The 19126-nt window shown below is 42.5% G+C and overlaps 1 protein-coding gene across 12 annotated transcripts in view; it reads right to left on the bottom strand.

The window, feature by feature from the left end:
- Positions 1 to 5852: 5852 nt before the first annotated feature.
- khdrbs2 (KH domain containing, RNA binding, signal transduction associated 2) overlaps positions 5853 to 19126 on the bottom strand; it is a 54702-nt gene continuing 41428 nt past the window's right edge. For 2 of the 12 annotated variants that reach the window (XM_047335298.1, XM_047335306.1), the window contains 6 exons: positions 15153 to 15235; positions 14373 to 14431; positions 13234 to 13317; positions 10693 to 10732; positions 8643 to 8771; positions 5853 to 7052 (listed from right to left, as the gene is read on the bottom strand). In XM_047335298.1, coding sequence (XP_047191254.1) covers position 7052; positions 8643 to 8771; positions 10693 to 10732; positions 13234 to 13317; positions 14373 to 14431; positions 15153 to 15235 — 396 coding nt within the window. In that variant the 3' untranslated portion in view covers positions 5853 to 7051. Of the gene's footprint in view, positions 7053 to 8642; positions 8772 to 10692; positions 10733 to 11851; positions 13318 to 14372; positions 14432 to 15152; positions 15236 to 19126 lie in introns of those variants that run through there. The other 10 variants (XR_007031643.1, XR_007031642.1, XR_007031644.1 and 7 more) reach the window with 10 other exon arrangements.

Below are 19126 nucleotides of genomic sequence, written 5' to 3'. Positions count from 1 at the left end.
TATATATATATATATATATATATATATATATATATATATATATATAGTTAAACATGATAAAACAACATTAATTAAAAATGTAGAACGTCAGTGTTTGTTCACATTTGTCCCCTCGGCGTGCAGCACAATGTGGATTGTGCGAGTTACTGTCTTCCTCTCTGACGATGATTCATCTACAGTAGAACTTACTGCGTTTTGGAATCAACACTAACTAGAAATGTGTCCGCCATGTCGGGGTTGAATGGCTGCTGTCACTCCAGAGGGGGGGGGGGGGGGGGGGGAAACAACACAGCTCCTCCCCTCACTCCCAGTTAAGCCGATTCCGTCACACTTATTAAGAAGAAATGTGCGGCACAGTGTGACACATCACAGGAGACGTGGAAAGCGGAGGGGATCGTGGAAGCGAGGACTGTGGGGGGGACATAATGGCCCCTGACAATCAACCAGCCGAGTGGCCCGTCCTGTTTCTTCCCTGCGGGGGGGGGGCTTGTTGATGCCTCATGATGCCTCAAGAGCTGACACAGAGTCAGTGGTCTGAACAGGCGGCCGATGAGAATCCGAAAGATGGGAGTGTGAGGAACCAGAGTTGAGAGCAATCCCCTGGATTTCCTCTTGGACGTTGATCGATTGATGAGCCGGAGCTCAACAGCCGCCCGGCGTATGGCCCCCCTCAGGATGGATGGATATGAAATAAGTACCCCCCTTTATTTTCAGTGTCGATGGCCCCGCTGAAAGGAGTGAATCTGGGCGAGTCGGCTGCGAAGGAGAGTTTTTATCTGGCGCCATCCGTTCCACTGTGAAGCCGACAACATTTAGGTGCAGAATGTACCTGATATCTTCTCTTGCTTTGAGCTCATAACCTGCTGCTGCCGGAGCCCGCTGGAGCTGCTTCAATTTTAATGTGGCCTCTCTGAAACGGTTTCAAGTGCTGCCCAACGCCATAACGAAAGGGATTCATTGCTCCACCTTTTGCGCGTGACAACGCGACGTGATTAGCGAGGAAAATAAATGCCGCTAAATGAAATGTCAGCGTTTTTGTTAGACGCATCCATTTCCTTTGCTTTTGTTCTCGGATTCATCATTGTGAGAACAAGCCGTCCTCTGGGCCCCCTTCGAAGGTTGACAAAAATTACACGCCCCATTAGATTACACCTGTCGTCGAACGTTCATGAAAAAATAGATCAATTTGGGGCTGATCTGTTTGAGAGGGGGAGCGGGGAGCCCACCTTTCTCTCCCAGCTGCACTGGTTAATCTCTTTCTTGTGGTTCACAGCTCCAGTGCCCCTCGGGGAGCTGGGAGCTTTTTCCACGATTGACATGCATTTTTCATCTTCTCTGGGTCTCCGGCAACGCTCGCCATAGAGAATTGCAATTTTCCCCGAGCCCCGTGATCGTCTGTGGTTCGCCGTCTTACCTCTGGTAGGCCGCACGCGTGCGCTGATTTCAACCAGCGACTTTACGAAATGACTTTCTTTTGCTTTTAATCATTACATCACTTTGACCCTGGAACATAATGTCAATACTTCAAATGACTTAGAGGTGTAAAGGGGCAAACAATTAGTTGTTTTTTGTTGTAATTGTGTTTCATACCCAGTTGCCCTTGAGCAAACAGAATCTCTTTTGCAAGACAACCACATCGAACTGGAGGTCTGGAAATACTGACCTTTTAAAAGTGGTCACATTCACATAAACTTATGGCATATTATCTTTTTATAAAGCCCATCAACATTTTCTTCCCATTCACCCATCATGGTCTGAAGCGAAGGACTGAGAAAAGTATTGGTTAGAAAAAAACATCCGAGTGGCTCTGCATGCAGTTCTGGCATTGCTGCAAATTTTCAGGATCAGTCCGAGACAAAGTGCTACTACGGCCCCGCGGGGTTGCCACGCTGATAAGGTGAGGTGAACGTAAGCCCCGTAATCGACTTCAGCGGCTTACTGCGGCAGCCCTCGGGGCACTTTACCAAAGAAACAAAAGCAGCGGCGCAGGAATAATTGAGTGATATCTGCCTCTTCTGGTCATGACTGTATTGTGGAATGATGGTTACTGTGAAGGCCCAAAACAGGCAAGATGTGTAGACTTATCGTCATCGTCGTCATCATCATCATATGCATTTAGAACACTGGAAATGTTGCGAGGAGGAGGGAATTGTGTGGACAAATAAAATGATTTCATTGTGAGCCAAGAGCAAATAAAAAGCAACACTCGATGATGGTTAAAGGAAATGTATTCATCTTTAAACTCCATTTTGGGTATTTAGACCCGGAAGTATTTCATCGGCAGCCATGACAAGAGCTGTTTGGATTCTGTAAATGAATAGGAAAGGAGCTTCAATGCTTCCTTTCCTTTCTCCTTTAGCATAGGGTACACTGGTCTTTCCTAGACACGAGGAGAGTTACTTCAAAATAAAACAGGAACCAACAACGAAGGCATCAAGAAACTGACATGAAGTCTAAATAAAACAAAGCCCACAAAGAAAGTCTTGCGAGACTTCATGGGGGCAGAAGCGTGACAGTATTCACTTATATTTTTGCCTCTGTTTCACAAACTTTTACTGGGTTTTTTCCCCACATTTTCGGTTTCATCATGTTTGACCGTAGTTTGTGAATGTTGTTTGATTCTTGAGTCCCTGAGAAAAGCGCGCGCTGTCCTCTGGAGAGACGTGACACTTCTGACCGACTTCACTTGGACGGCTGTAAGGAGCTCCCTACAGAACATGCGGGCTCTTGTCATATGCTCCTCATTAAAAGGGACGAAATGACTCAGACCCGACCTTGACTGACTTGACAGCCAACTGCTGAATCAATGGACGACTGTTTTCGGGCTAAATGGATCACCTCGTCCTCTGAGCAGTCGCTGCCGTAGGTACTTGTCCCCCATCCCGATCACATCCAACGACTGCGCAGTATTTCCTCGGCTGTGAAAGGAAATACAATCTGGGCAAAACCAAAAAAAGGCTCCGTCGGCGACGTCCGTGACTCTGAATCTTGACAGGCACATCACGCTCCCGTCTGTTGGAGGCATTTATCCGACGCTGCATCTTGCACTATAAGTTATGGGGGGGGGGGTTATGAGCTGTGGAAGAAAAAAATAAAAGCTAGAAAAAACAGACTGTGGAGTGTGTCGTCTTTTACGGCAGTCCTAGATTTAGTTCCTGAGCTGAATGGACGTTTGGGACTTTGGTGATTGGTAGAGCGGAAAACAATAACTCGCATTTAGTTCACATTGTGAAACGGTGAGAGAGAAGATCAGAGCCGTAACGCCCGGCGGTGGATGAGGCGGAAGAAAGCATTGAGAATGTGAGAGGATTCATGTGCTGGTAAACAGCAGCTGAGGGCAAGGGAGAATTTGAATTGTCACACTTGACGTAGCTGTGCGACTTGTGACAAGTTCAAAACAACATGCAGAACAAATACACACATATATAAGTTCAGTCATTACACAGTTTTAGGGGATTAAGCCCGGAAATGAATGTAATGCAATCGTACTGTGAATGTTTAAGTGAAGTCCGCTGCATGATATTTCACTGACCATAAGCTGTTTGATGTTTAATCCACTTCATATAGACAAGTGCGTCCAATGCACTTACTCGAAATAAGTGAAATAAAAAGACTCATTGTTACTCAATTTGTATTGAACATACACATATTCTGTATCCTCATAATTTTACACACTATGGACAGCATCACAGGAATTACCTTTGGTCGGCAATGAGGACAAATAAACTATAGACGATACACAGCACTAAACCCTGTTTTAGATTTTGTGAAACATAGGCTGTACATGTCCGACTAATGGAAAAAGATGAGCTGCGCATCACTTTGCCATCATCAGCCCGAATATTGAGGCATATAAACATCTCATCCTGTTCACTTCCGCCTTTTATGGTCCACAGAAGCCCAGTTGCCACGGAAATATCATGAGTATTCATAAATAGCTGTTTGTAATCTGAATATCTCGATGTATTTAGCAGCTTGTATCTGCATTATGCATGAAAACACCCTTGGTGGGAAGAGATTTCAGACTCCTCTGTTTGTTTTTCAGACATTATTCAGAGAAGATTGGTTTCGTTCTCCCCGTAAAGAGACTTGAGGCAATTTTAGACCTTGAGCCCAAACGGCTGAAGCTCATGAAAACGGATGGAAATTGATTTCTTTTCTTTCTTTTTGGTGGAATATAAAAAAATAAAAAAAAAACAACTATTCAAGTTTCAAGGACAGCTTCATCCTGCAAAACACAATGTGACGAACCGAAAAAACATCTTGTGCATCAAACCAGCACTACATCTGTTTGGAGGTGTTGTGTGCGACATGACTTCGTCAGCGGAGAAGGAAGTTAGCCCCGTTCACTTGCTGCTCAGTTTATCCAAATGTGCGCTGCAACACAACGTGTCAAAACTATTCATCTCTCCCAAAATAGCTCTAATGAGCTGGGGGGGGGGGGGGGGGGGGGGGGGGGGGGGGGGGGGGCAGAGCTAAGATCAGTGCCGTGTACAGTAGCACACAACTTTCCCGAAAAAAGAACTGCAGCTCCAGCCATACATCCTCACCTTCTGTCACCTGGCTCAGATCCCAGCCGGCTGTCGCGAGGGAAGCAACATGAAAATCATCAAAACACGTCAAGGACTCTGACTCTGCACAGCATTTCATCACAAGTGCTGCGCTGGTGAAGAGCCCCTCTCAGACTCGGGTGATTATAAGCCCTCATTCCCTATTCTGGCTCATCAAGCAGCTGTCTACACAGACCTCAGTTTGCTCAGGTAGCTGTCCCTGGCTGGGGGGGGGGGGGGGGGGGGGGGGGGACTGTGTGTTCGACTTATTACCATGCACCGTTTTGCATCATTGAACATTTCTGGGTACTCGCCTACATCCTGACCCACTTTGGCGTCTTTGTATTTCCAATATTTAGATCAAGCGATATCAAGGAAGATAAACGCCGTGCCGTGTGACAGGCTGCGCGGAGTGTATGCCACGGCGCCAACGAATTTAACAAAATGCCAGAATCAGGGGGGCATGTTCCGATGAAACGATTCTGCTAGACAAGCGAGCCGCTTCACACAATCCCTCTCCCGTCCACAAAAAGATAAGGAGCGGATGATCTTCCGCACTGACTCTGACTCGATAGGGCCGCAAGCTGCTCAAGTTGAACATCCAGACGGGAGCTGGAGGAGTGCTCCGTTTACAAGGCCATCGAGTTATTGTTCTGCAAATCAAATATCAACAAACAAATTCTGAGAGAAGGCGTTCATGAACAATTATCCGAACCACGGGGACGCCCTGTGTGGCTTCTATCAATCTCCAATATGGAGAGCGGCAGATGGCGCCACTCGTTGTGACTACCACTCAGAAAGTGACATAAGGTGTGAGCGATGACTGGCGGCTGAAGTATATCCGGGAGGCGGCGGCGGGCTGGGCTCGTAAAGTGGCTGTGACACTGGGCCAGAACGGCAGCAGAGGGCTTGACTAGCTTAATGAACTAACATGTTCATGTTGGCAGCACTAAGTGAACCATTTATTAGTGGGCTGGGAACAGACACAGGGCGCACTCGGGTTGGAAACGACAGCAGCCGGCGGATGACAAGGGCCTCTCGACGCGGCGGAAATAAGACGCAGCCGCGAGCTTTTTCGAGTATATTTCCAACTCTGAGTGTGTCTTCTTTGGCCGTGCCATTGGCCAAAATAAAAGACGCAATATCATTGTGAGGAAACTGAAAAGAAGTGGCATAACGCTTAAACCCCCGCATGTCTTAAATTACACACGAGTTATAGTGCTTTTTCTGCTGCTTGTCATGAACGTTTGTTAACCCAGGGACATTTTTACATGCCAAATAATGAGACACAGTAGCATGAGCACAAGTGCAAAGTTTTATTGTCCAAAAGGAACGCAACTTCTTGTTGTCTTCGTGAGGCTTACCAACCTGCAACACAGAGGAGAAGCATGCACTTCATATTGAAATTCACTAAGGACAACAAAAAGGCAAATAATGCTTAGACCATATTGAGACTGGATTACTAAGACTGGATGTCTAATGTGCAGATGTCAAACTTTTCCTTTCTGTCTATAAAATAATCCCTAGCTGGTTTTGTGTGAAGCATGGCCACGTGTGCCGAAATTGATTGTGAGGATGTGCGATGAATGACATTGTGTCCTTGGTGTGCAGTAGTTTGTATATGCGGCGAGCTCTGTCAGCCCCCGAGTCTGACATTTTGTTCGGGTGCAGTACAGTAATTCCCCCAGATCCACTGACTGTCTCTTTATGAATCCCCCGGTTATAATCCGTCAACGCTCGTCTGACATCCAGGGTGACGCTCCGTATGGAGATTGCAGCTTTTAGCCAGAGACAATCAGGTCGTCCTTGAGACGGAGATAGACGGACGCAGACTGTCACCTCGCACTCCCACCTCAACCTTCCGGAATGAGGTTTTTATTGTCTTGTTAAGAACAAATAGGTGCAATTATTCGAGGAAAATAAGGCACTGAGCACGGGAGTTGGCGCGAGAGAGACCGCTGCCATCCTTTATTTGTTCATACGGCCGTTGACTGAATTAGCGAGCATGGTGTGTCGCATATCCGAGGATGTCTCTGTCGCTTTCCCTTAGCCAGACTGAACCCATAAGCAGATGGTAACATGACATGACTGCGGAATGTGATGGTTCTGGTGCCATCTCCGTTTTCAATTATACATGTTTTCCCACATTTCTCTTCAGATCACTGTGTCAGAGTTCACAGGCACCATCTCAGAAATATGCGTATTAACTTTCCTGCAGGGAGATAAGTTACCAACGTCATACGTGCAGGGGTGTAGCACCGAACTCTGGGCCCTGGGTATTGTCAAGAGAATTATCAAGAGAAACGTATGTCAATGTTGAAAAATCTTGCAATTTTCCTGCACCAAGTATGTTGCGATAGGTAAAAGTGAAAAGTAACACTGTTGTTAAGTAACTAACACTCAGATACCACCACCCCTCACCTGTGAGTCAGTTGTCAGTCTTTTGCATAATGTTTCATATTTCATCATCTTTTCTCTCCAGTCCAAAGTCCAAATGTGTCTCTGTGAACAATAAACAGAAGTCACTATAAACATAAAGCATCTTTACTTTAACGGGAGCATTTGCACAAACAGAGCATTACCAGAATAGACAAATAAAATAAAATAAAATATATATATATATATATATATATCTTGTTGCGACATAAACAGTGTTGCCAAAGGTGATAAACTTGGAAAACCAACAATACAGACAGCTGTCACTTTTTTATTATGCCCCAGACTTAATCCATGTGTGGACTAATGGCATAGAAATGTGAAGGCAGCTGCAAAGTCTTGACTCCACTCTTTGTGCCAGACAAGAAAGATGTACAATGATTAATGCTTCTTAAAAAAAAAAAAAAAAAAATCCGTTTTGTAATCTGAACGGGAGGGGAGTTTTTTTATCAGCGGCATTCACTTTAAGAAATGTATCTACATCAGTATGGTGGGCTTTGGGATTTGGGCTCTTGGCTGGATTCGAGCTGGCAGCGGGCTTGTTATGAGAATGGATCTGAGAGCGATTCTGGCAAAGGCTGCAGCAACATCACTGGCACACACAGAGTCTGCAGCAACACTGATGTTCTCCAACTCAGAGGTGCAGATGAACACAAGTTTTAAACAAATTAGAGAGGGAGGAAATTATATCATTCACTACAAGAGCACTCAGAGAGTGCAGCAAAACCCTGCAATCCATCTGACCTACATCATTTAAAAATGTTATGTTTGGGAAAATATGATTCCAAATGTCAAGTTTTAAGATATGACTCTAAATGTCAAGTTTTGCCCTATCTTGCAAATGGTGAAGAAGCCTTCAAAGAATTCCTAGATTCAGATCTGGATCTGGATCCCTCCCAAAATGTAATAACCTGTTGCCATGGCTGAGACGTATCTTCGCAAAAAATACGTCCATAACTTTTTGAGTAATCCTAACTCTCATAACCTCCTTGGCGGAGGTAATCATTCAACTCCAGGAAGGTAATCACAAATCTTTTTATCTTTATTTTCACTCACAGCAAAACTGGATTTAATCAACACTCATTTGTCAATGGCATTTTTACCTCCGCCAAGGAGGTTATGAGATTCAGTTTGTCTGTTTGTTTGTCTGTCTGTCTGTTTATCACCGCGATTACTCATAAAGTTATGAACCTTTTTATCGAAGATAGGTCTCGGGCCATGACAACTGATTCAATTTTGGGAGGATTTTTATGGATAGATTCTCCACCATTGCTAGACAGGGCAAAACTTGATACTTTGAGCCATATCTTCGCAAATACACAACATTTTAGAAAAAAGAAAATGGGATGGCAATGCAGCTTTTGTATGAAACAGCAAATAGGTGGGGGATTGCTCAGCCTTGGCCCAGGTGTGCGCTCCGTTCTTGTTTTTATTTGATAAATAGTACACTGCTGTAGCTCACCGCTGATTTGCAACCGCGTTATCCTGAGAAAACAGAATGAAAGATGCACCGAAGGACGACGTGATGTATTGCCAGTGCAAACTGAAAACATCTTGTTAATTTTGCATTGAAGTTGACACGGTAATTCTTCCCGTAACCTCAACAATGAATCCTTTCCCTTGCAGACAGCTTTACAGCCAATTTGAAATACATACCAAGCTACTTTCCTGACTGATGAAGGACCCGAATGTGTCTGATGGCTCAGTACAATCGTCAGTCCTCTGGGAGCTGCAGGGTTTCTGTGCCTTCTGCTCTGGAAAGAAGCACAAGTAGAAAATGGTATTCTGCAAAAAAACGCAACAGGAGCACGATGTGAGTCATGTCACATTACCGGAGAGTGAGATTATGTTGCAGTGAGACTTAAACGTAATTGTACAACCCAACTGAACCAGCACAGTATGACTCTGGCAAGTAATGTTTCCTGTGCATCACTGTTGAAACAGCTCAACCCATTATGCATAGCTATTATTTATACCACCATATGGAAGGTAAAGCAGACGCCAATTGTTTTTTTTGTTTTTGTTTTTTATGTTTGAGGCAACTGGCTCATCATTATGTGATAATATATGAAAAGACAGATGGAAACTGTCTTGTTTATGTCCATGTGTCTCAGTTGCGGCATTCGTTTTCTAAAGTTTAGATAAAAGTACTTTCAGTCTGCACTTTTACGCTGTTTCAGCCAAAAAAACCCACCCAGATTGTTCCTCCAGAACTTGTTCATTAATCAAAATGATCTTTCTTTTGCAGAAAGATCTCTTTTATTTCACAGGTTCAGAGTAAAGACAAAGCACACAGTTGCCACTGTGACGCTTGAAACTGTGAAATCCCTGTTGTCACAGATAATGTTAATAAGTCGTAAGATCTTCATTTTTTTGTAATTACTGATGCATTTCACTCATTTCAATTTGAAAACTGATTTTAGGGCATTTATGTTGAAAATGAATCCTGTCAACTCTGAAGGCTCTCTCAGTAAGTCCTGTTCCTCTGCTTTGTTATCGTCCTTACAGGACTCTAAAAGATACCTAGATGAGTTTGAGGTGAAAATCAACACATTTGTTTCAGTGTATTGCTGTAAAAAAAAACTAAAATTAAATCATCTTGGGGAAAATCTTGGCATCTTTGCACTTGTAACAAATACAAGACAGTGCCTTATTGCAGCCTCACAGGAGAAAAGCAACAACCACTGAAGTGTGCAATTACCTCTGAATACATTTTTTATTTAAAAAGAACCGCACCTTTGGAAAAACATCAGTAGAAAAAGCATGAATTATGAATAGTGCACCAGGTACATCTGTCCATAGGGATCAGGTGTAGCTGTAATTTGCACAGCTTTACAACAGAATAAAAATAACTTGTAACACATAGCGATACAGTAAGACTACTACAGAGGCAGCAGGGAGGATTATACATTTGTTTTAAAGATAAAAAGGTACGCAATAATTGGCGAGGTGGATAAAAATAAATGTTTTAATTACTATAGTTTAACTGCGGAGTTATTCATTTTCTGTCACTATGCAACCTAAACTGTGAAAGTAGTTGAAGATCATTATTTCTAAACACAATGCAGCATTAGAAAACTTATTTGCACATCTATGCTTTTATCTTGCGCGTTTTTAATGAGCTGTCAGAGTTAGAAAAACTGCGTACTGTAACGCTTGTACAGTAGCTGATGTAAATGAGCTCTAATGTTGAATTTGTGAGACATGGGAATTATATGTCAACGAATCATTCCTATGTGTGTTCATGCGGCGAGTCACAAGTGTTCTTCATGACATAAATGGAGATGTTGAGTCTTGAACTATGATTTGACCTTAGAAAGAAAACATGCTCATTTTCAGTTTCACTGCATTTTTAACTGTGGCTCTGTGGTCTTTGCGTCCGGGTTGGAAAATGAATTGTACCAGGGAGGCCAAATGAGTCAAACCTGCTAAATTTCTGATAATTACGTCTCATTTAAATGTTAAAATTAAATATGACTCACAAGTGACGATAGTGAAGATTAAAAAAAATATTACAAATCTGAAAATATCTTGCAGTAGAGCCTATGACAATAGTGACCCAATAATAATAATAATAATAATAATACATTTTATTTATAGGGCACTTTTCATAGCTAAAAGCAATCTCAAAGTGCTACAGAGTAAAATCCAGATATAAATAATAATAATAAAAATAATAATAATACCCCACTCCTCCTCCACTCACCTGTTATATTCGCCTCTGCTTTGACCGATTGTCTCCTCATCTACATGGGGGGGAAGAAAAGTACGATAAAGAATATGTCAGTCCTCTATATCATCAATAATAAACACGTATTGGCTGACTGCATGCGATGTCTTATGCATGCATCGTTTACAATATATAGCACTGAACAGTCATTATATTCCATCACTGTGAAAAAAGTAAACCAATTCAAGGTGTTATAAATATCATGACATTTTATGAGGAGCTTTGAGCAAATTTATTTATGTCACTGGTGTGATGTTTAGTTTGCAGGACATTATTTTAGTGTCTCTTATTAAACATGTATTATTTCTTTTATCACAGTTTGGCTGAATTCCTCGTGGACTATCTAGTTAGCGGTCGAAAAAAGGGATTTTAATTCAACAGTGCATTTATTTGGGGTTAAACAGGGCAGGTTTACTTTTTTTTAAGTGGAAGTTAGCAGTTGATGGTTAAATGAGCATTATTGTTGTCATTATTATTATTAGGGTTACCTGCTTAGTGTTTAGTCTTCCGTTCAGTCCCGTGATCTACTCTCCTAAAGAGAGCCAGGCTTCGGGTGTACTAATCACAGAAGAGAGTTCAAATGGCCAAATGGACTTCAGCTTTGACGTTTGGAGCACGGGAACGTTTCAGTGCATATACCGTACAGCTTTGTCAGGTTAAATGGCAGAAAGGCAGAGAGAGTGTTAGCAGACACATCGATGAGTTGATAGATATAAAAGGGTGGAAATCCGGCACGGCCCTCCACGAGCCAGCTGCAAACGCTGAGCGTATTTGAGACATTATTGTGATAGCACTGTGACTTCTTACCTCTTTTAACTCCATATCATTCTCACAGTCAGTGTGTCTGTTTAATGAAGTCAAACTTCCGAGGATGGATTAAGAAAAGAAATGTATTCGTTTTTCTAAATAAAAAGGAAAAGAGATTCAAGGACGACGAGCAGGAATATTTAACAAGTGGCTGGTTTGGGACAGGCTGAGGGCGTTCTTTATGAAACGGCTTAGCTGCGACCTGAAAGCACACGTGAGGTTTTAGAAACAAGAAACTCAAACTTTTCTCGGTAAGGTTAAGAAACTGTAGGGAAGGAATAGCAGTTTAAAGCTCCATCGCCACCTATTTAGGAAGTCTTACACACCGTTGAGGGTTTATGTTGTTTTTATTAAATGCTTTATGTACAAATACAGATTACACACAGAACAAAGCACGCATTTATAAATGACACACTGTATAATTGCTGATTGCTTTCACCCCCGCAAAAAAAATATGTTGTGCACAATTACGATCTCACATCTTGTATATTTAAAATCACAATATATCTTGGGCTAACTTTAGTCTGTCCTATCAGCTCAGTTTTACCATGAAGTCATCAGAGTCTCACATTAGTAGCAATCAGTTATGGGGAAAACTTGAGGACGGATTTAGCTTTCTGAACGTAACACGTGTAAAACAAACGTTCGGGACATTGAGTCACTTCAGTCACTTTGCATTCAGGTCTTTAGACTTTGGTTTCCATCTGATGCCTTTAATGGAGTTTATCAGGTCATTAGTGTTCGGAGCAGCGTGTGGTTCTCCGGCCATTACCATAATAACACTTTATTTTTTCCAGATCAAGGCCCAGTTGGAATCAAACAGGAAGTGAAGTCTCTGCAATCAAATGCTGATCTGCAGCTAAAATAAAAAAATAAGGATTACGTTACGCCAGTCAGAATCTCACACGGTTAAGTTTGAGCTATTGGATATTTGTCTGGTAAAGAGCCACCAATCAGTGAACTGTGGAGAGATAGGTGAAGGAGATGAAAGAAGATCATTTTAAATTTGCTGTAAGCGTCACATTTGCCTCTTGGCTGTTAAAAGACTCTTCCTGCCTATAAATCCTTTTTGGCCGACCTAAAATTAGGTAGGCAGGATTTGTTTTGCGAAAATTTTTTCGACTTCATAAAAGAAAAGTTTTGCTGTGAAAAATGAAATCAGTGTCTTGTAGTGTGTGAAGTGTGAAGACAAATGACCGCTATGATGGTCCAGTTCCAACATGTCTGTCAAGTCACGGGAAGACGATTCTATGATCTGACTTATAATGTGGAAGATATGTTGTGTAGTCTTATCTGAAACCTTGGTCACTGCATTAAAGGCAGTAAATGCAAATTAGTTTGTCAAAATCGGAGACCCTGACGTATGGATCTGCTGTATAATGTCAGAAATCTTGAATAGCTATATTTCTTTGGAGGTGGATTGAAAGGCATTTAAACAGCCAAGGGTAACCTTCCTGTGCATTGTTTTGAATTTCTGTATTTTTCATGAAATGACTCAATCATTTATAAAAAAAAAAAAACAGAATTATGCAATAATGTTAGATTTTGTGAACTGACGTGCTATATGGGATTATTTTTTTTAATTTCAATTTCTGCAGGAGACGGACGAAAAAGTTACAACCTTTCATGAGGAATTAAAAAATATATACAAACAGTTTTTTTGAAAGAAAAGTTTGGGGTTCACATATGTGTAGCACCTTCAGTATCTACCATAGGGATGTTTCCTGTAGCCCCCTCTCGTCAGCCGTAAGATGGGGGCTTTGAGACAGGGACGGGTGGTCGGCCACTCCTCCTCTGCAAAAACAGTTTCAAAAAAGACATTGTCGAAGAGCTGCAGCTGAAAGAGCTCAAGTCACAAAGTCACACGGTGAGCTCAGGTGTCGCGTGCTGCCTCTCACAATCCATTTAGCCAAAGACAAGAAAAATTCAAGCGTGCAAATTCTATCCCAGCTACTGCAGAGGCTCCCCTCTCCACAGAAAATTAATTTCATAAGCTCTGTGCCCTCTGCCGGACCAATACTGAGAACTGACTGTCAGCAGCTCCTCCCTTAGAGCCAAATTACATAAAGATGGCCAACCTCTGCTGCATGGCACATTGCACTGCTTCCAAATAAGAAAGTGTTTATGGAGCAGAAAATCAAATCATTGCCCCCTTGGTTTTGGTTTGGTCTGACCTCAACACCCCAGTGCACAATTCATTGTGCTGAAAATGAATGAGCCTGCAAACCCGCCGTGGCAACCAGCCCATCGCCGCTGTCGTGTGACAACCTTATAGCTCCACTTTTGCTTGAATTGAAAGTTTATTTTCGAGACTTTTGATTGTGTATTTATTGAAAAAAGAAGTCGACTTCCTGGGCAGTTTGCGTTTTTGAGTCGAAATACATGATATTTCTTTTTACCTGACAGCCGTGCTGTGCGCACAGCCGAGGTCACTCAGCCATAGTAGCAGCCTTTCTGGAATAAGCCTATGAGGGCACATATTCAAAAGGCAAAACACTCAAACCCTTTTTACAACGGGCATTGGTCAGCCCCCCTGAGCTCGCACCGGCACATTTACTGTTCTCGTCAAATGCAGCTCATATAGCGGGGAAGGCGGGAGGAGGGTGAAGCATGCAGGAGCGGCTCCCTGGGTGAGGATGATTAGAAGTGGTCTGGAACCACAAGGCTTCTTTCTGTCCTTTGTTTCTCCACTGTCAAACATATTTTAAATATCAGCGCTGCAGCAGCCGAGATTGTGTGGCCGAGATGTTTTTGGAATTTGAATGAGGTCCAAGGGTGTTTGTTAAAATGCTTGTGTCCCATGTTTGGATCAGGGATGTTCAGCTGAGTACAGAATGATCTCTCCTTACCGTAGTTGTTGTAGGATTCGTCACCGGTTCCATGTCCATATTCGTAATATTCTGAAATGCTAAAATGAGACAGAGTGGAAACGTCACAGTCAAAATGAAGCAACATTTTATTATATTTTTTGCTCTTCTTCTACGTGGAAGGATACTAAAAAAAAGGAATATTTTCAGGTTAGGGCTGGCATGTTCCCTTTTATCCCATCACAAAAAAATTATGTCACCCTTCTGCTAAAAAGGTCAATCTTAAAATATATTTTTTCACTTTCAAAAAGGCTGAGTAATTTTTGGCCCTGTTTTGAGCGGCCTTACTCAAACAGGAGTAAATGGTGCATTTGCTGGCAGATTCATGATGTGTTTTTAATAGTTTCTGGATGACAGTTGGGTTCTGTGCTCGCAGGGGAATAAGCTTTTCTGCTACATAAGACTTCTTCGTTGGATCCGTCCATTGTTTATTTTCTTTTTTTTCTCCATCTTCGTCATGGAATTTTGTTGACAGTGATAACAAAATATATGTATCTTATAATAAAGATACAGCGTTCCAATTCATGTTCAGGATAAACGTTGTGAGTAAACAGAGTGATTTAAGCGGACGTCTTAACTCATTATTAATGAACACACAGGGTTTAGTGATGAAATAGAAACGTGGTGATAAGACACGTTTCACATGCTGTGTGGCAAATGACAGTGGACAGATGGGGATTAAAAAACATTGTTGATTGACTTAAACTGCTTTAACTAGATTTTTTATTTTTTTTTAATCCAGCATTCGTAAATAAACATCACCTCTTCGACTGATTGCTGTAGTTATCCTCATAGGCTTCGTAACTGTCGTCGTCATATTCTCCACCGTATCCATCATCGTAGCCCTGCGAGGATACACACTGTGAGCATTCGACGTCGACTTGAGCCTCATCTCTGTCCAGTCTAACTGGTTAGAGATGAACATAAAAACAATCAATGCTTGGTTCCGCAGGCAAAGTCCATTACTCTGTGTCTATAACAGGAGAGGCAACAGGAAAAGAATTCACGACGAGCAGAGGTTATTGATTAAGGTTTGCAGGAGCCCATTGGACACCTTTTGAGTCTTAACAGCAAAATGGATCTGGACTATTGATATGTAGCTACTCGGGAAACAAGCACGAAAAGCAGGCAAGTAACTCCAGCCATGTTCGATTACAATAAAAGTGGCTGAACAGCGTGCGCCACACATTGATGACCTAAATTTATGAACAATTGTAGAGATGTTTTGCGGGATGTAACCTCCTCCAGCCACCTGTAAATATTGGTAACCACATAAAGAAAACAGGAACCCGACCGGTGCAGCTGTGAAGCAGGTCGAACACCTACACATCACTTCCGTTTGTATATTTCTCATAAGCACACAGAACTGTTGAACCTCTTCGGACACAGAGGAAGGTTTCACGCTGAATCAGAATTACATCTATAATGAAAGTGTTTTTTTTCTTCCTTTACAAATCGTTATACACCTTGGAGCAGTCCAAGTAAACATGACACCACAAGGGCTGCCTGAGAAGAACCAGCCGTGCTCATATTGTTGCCCTATAAGTTTTGATTATTGATTTCACCACGTTATTCTCTTTGCCACCGGGGCGTGTTTTTGTTTTAACGGCAAAATGAAGACTCTATTCACAGCACAAAGCAACTGCCTCACCCATTTCGTAACTAAAACAAGGAAGAGACTAGAGTTCTCCCGCTATCTATCCCCCGTGATGGAAATGGCTCAAGGTGCTGAATTGACAGAAACAACAAAGAATCCTGTTGACGGAAGAACAAAAGCGGGTGAAGAAGGAGAATGATAGAAAAGGAGATGAAACATGCGTGAGCCTTGGATGGGCATTAGTGGAGAGAGCTCTGAGCCGCGAGACGCTTCAAAACTGGCGTGCAGTCTTAGCTTCTTTCTATCCGTATGTAACACAACCAGCCTACTTATACGACTGGACATTTAACGCAAGGTTATTTGTTCAAATTGGTATTTTTTAACAGTTGTTTTCTGCTCTTGACAGTAGCCAGTCTGCTGTCGCAGAGTTAGCCGCTATAGTTAGGAGCCAGAAAACGAAGCAGGAAGCGTGAGTGTAAGTAGGAAGCTCAGAACAGAAGTAACAGAAAGTTACTTGCGGCATCTTACGACTGCATCTTTAGGACAGTGGGCAGATAAAAATGTCACCTGGAACCGCCAGGGGCACGGAAATTGTCTTTTGTCATCTGCATAAAGTCGACAATGTTCACATAACCATAAGTTCTTTACAGTGTATTAGACGTACACAATCAGGGTCTCGTCGTCTTTTCATTTATTTACTTCCGGTGGACTCAAGGATGAAAAGTCTACTGGGGACAGTAGGTGGACCTCCCTTTTCAAAGACACACTTTTCCTCCATCTTACTTTTACACTTTCAGTTTGTTTACTCCCCAACTTTCTCTGGGCCACTTTGACAGTCCAGCTGCCAAAACCAAGAACACAGGAGAGAGGAGCTGATGTCAAATATGTCCCAAACAGAAATTAAGTTCTATGAGCCGGGGTGACGTCCTGATGGACTTTCTGCCCTGGGTTTTTGCCCCTTAGGCAACACTCGCGGTGCCCTATCTTCTTTGAGGAGGCTGTTGGAACTGGATGCAACCCAAGAGAAGACTGTAGGCACTACGTTTCATGGTTTATTCATGACAGCGGGGGTAACCAATCTCAGCAGACCGAGGGTTCACTCAAACAGCTTAACCTGAATAACACCATCAGTGGAGGAAGGCCAGAGTGTGTGTAGATCAGTGAACTTCACCATTGTCTGCTCTTGTAATTGTTGGATCTTGCTCATTTCAGGAGATTTTGTTCGAGTTTAAAGTGCTTATGTTTCTTTTGACCGTGATCTAATCTCTTCTAATCCTTTCCAAGCTTGCCGTTTCAAATCACGCTCCACCGTGGCACATGCAAGTGTTCGGTTCTTTGTTGAGATCGAACACGTCTTAACTCAGCAGAGCAGAATGCACTGAAAGCTTCAATGAAGCTGGTCTGCGCCAGACATTGGCTTACCACCACATTATTCCTCCTTGTCGGACAGTATAACATCTGGCAAAAGCAGACAGATTGAGTGTAAAGGACATCAAGTGCAGCAATGCAAATGTGCATTTGTGATTGTTGTACATGTACTCTCCTTCTCCTGTCGGCTAGTGCTGATTCAAACTGCTCTGGTTCCTGTGTGGCTTTATTTGGGAGAACATGAATTTGACTAAATTAAAGTTAGGGATTATGTCAGGGATTAAGTTGTTCAGGGGATCCAATACTTCTCCTTTTCTTGCGCAAGTCTTTCCCCACAAAGGCAGAGTCAGAGACCTGCATATCTCAGTAATTGACCATTTTATTAGCAATCCCAGATGACAAATTGCTTCACACTGGACCATAACTGCAAAGTAATCAGCGGATTCATTTCACTCAAATGTATCATAAAAATAAACCTAAAGTGAAGCGATACATAAATACAGGGATGTGGGGTCATGTAAAAATGGAGATCCAATTTTCAAACTAACACAAAATAAATAACCAAATACATGATAGACACATTATGGCCCAGCATACTATTACTGGCTGAGAAGATGTGAGTATGGTGCCCAGCTCACCATGAGAAAATAATTGATAAAGTTATAGCTACCAGGAGTCATGCTGCTGTTTATATTTTCTTTCTTCTTTTTTTTTTACAACACAGCAGTTGTCTATATATATATATATTCAGACATTAGCGACCTGTCCAGGGGGTACCCCGCCTCTCCCCCAATGTCAGCTGGGATGGCGATATGTAGGTCCAAGTAGACAAACCATGAACATTTATTCTTTCATTGGGTGAAATATTTAACATAGACAAGACAGATGTGGCGTGTAAAAGAGAAGCTATGAAACAGATGTGATGTATGATAAAGTGTTAACATTATTCAGCTCAAATAAAGCATAACACAATGTTCATCAACGTGACTTATCTCTCACGCTGACCTTAGTATTAGTCTGACCTACAACACATGCTGCATTCAGATTGGACAAGATACGAGGTGTAAATAGGCCGGCCCGTAATTAATGAGGCTCGAGTCCTTTAGGTTGACACTTATCTGTAAAAACAATTAACACCGGCCCTTTTTAACAAGGCAGAGGAAATAAATCAAATGTTAACACAAGGGTGGAGAGTCCTCGCTCGATATAATTAGGACAGAGAGAACCTAAAGGCCCTGAGCACTGCGCTTCATTATCAGTTGACAACCTGTATGTCCCCTGACAGTGACTGATCTTCACCGGGAGCTGCCTGTGAATGCCGCTCCACGCTTCAGAATGGGGAGCAAAATGAGATTCGCGGCCCTTTTGTCTCAGTGAATAGATGCTGCTGTTCGCCGCTTTCTACCTGCTCAAATTCAATCGGGGGGCACCTTCTGTTGTCACCCATACACTTAACGTGGGGGGGGGGGGGGGGGGGCTGCTTTGGAATGTATTTTCTCCATTTCTGTCATAGTTGCATGTTTGAGAAAAAAGGGGACATTTGGCAACAGGAAATAAATGTGATGAGATTAAATCTCCATTACTTTGGTGACATTAAACAGCATCGAGTTTGTCATAGTGGATTTTGGGGAGGCTGAAGAATAAAAGGAACAAATTAGGCAAGGCGTTCTCACTGTTCAAAGGTTATTACTTGTCTTGCTGGCAGAGTTGAGCATTAGATATGTAACTGCATCTGTCTGCTTCCTCTCTCAACGGCAGCGTCGGTCTCTCC

This window comes from Scophthalmus maximus, chromosome 10 (genome assembly GCF_022379125.1).
Source record: "Scophthalmus maximus strain ysfricsl-2021 chromosome 10, ASM2237912v1, whole genome shotgun sequence".
Taxonomy (NCBI): Eukaryota; Metazoa; Chordata; class Actinopteri; order Pleuronectiformes; family Scophthalmidae; genus Scophthalmus; species Scophthalmus maximus.
The sequence above is the reverse complement of the archived record's forward strand: the minus strand, read 5'-3'. Positions and strand labels throughout refer to the sequence as shown.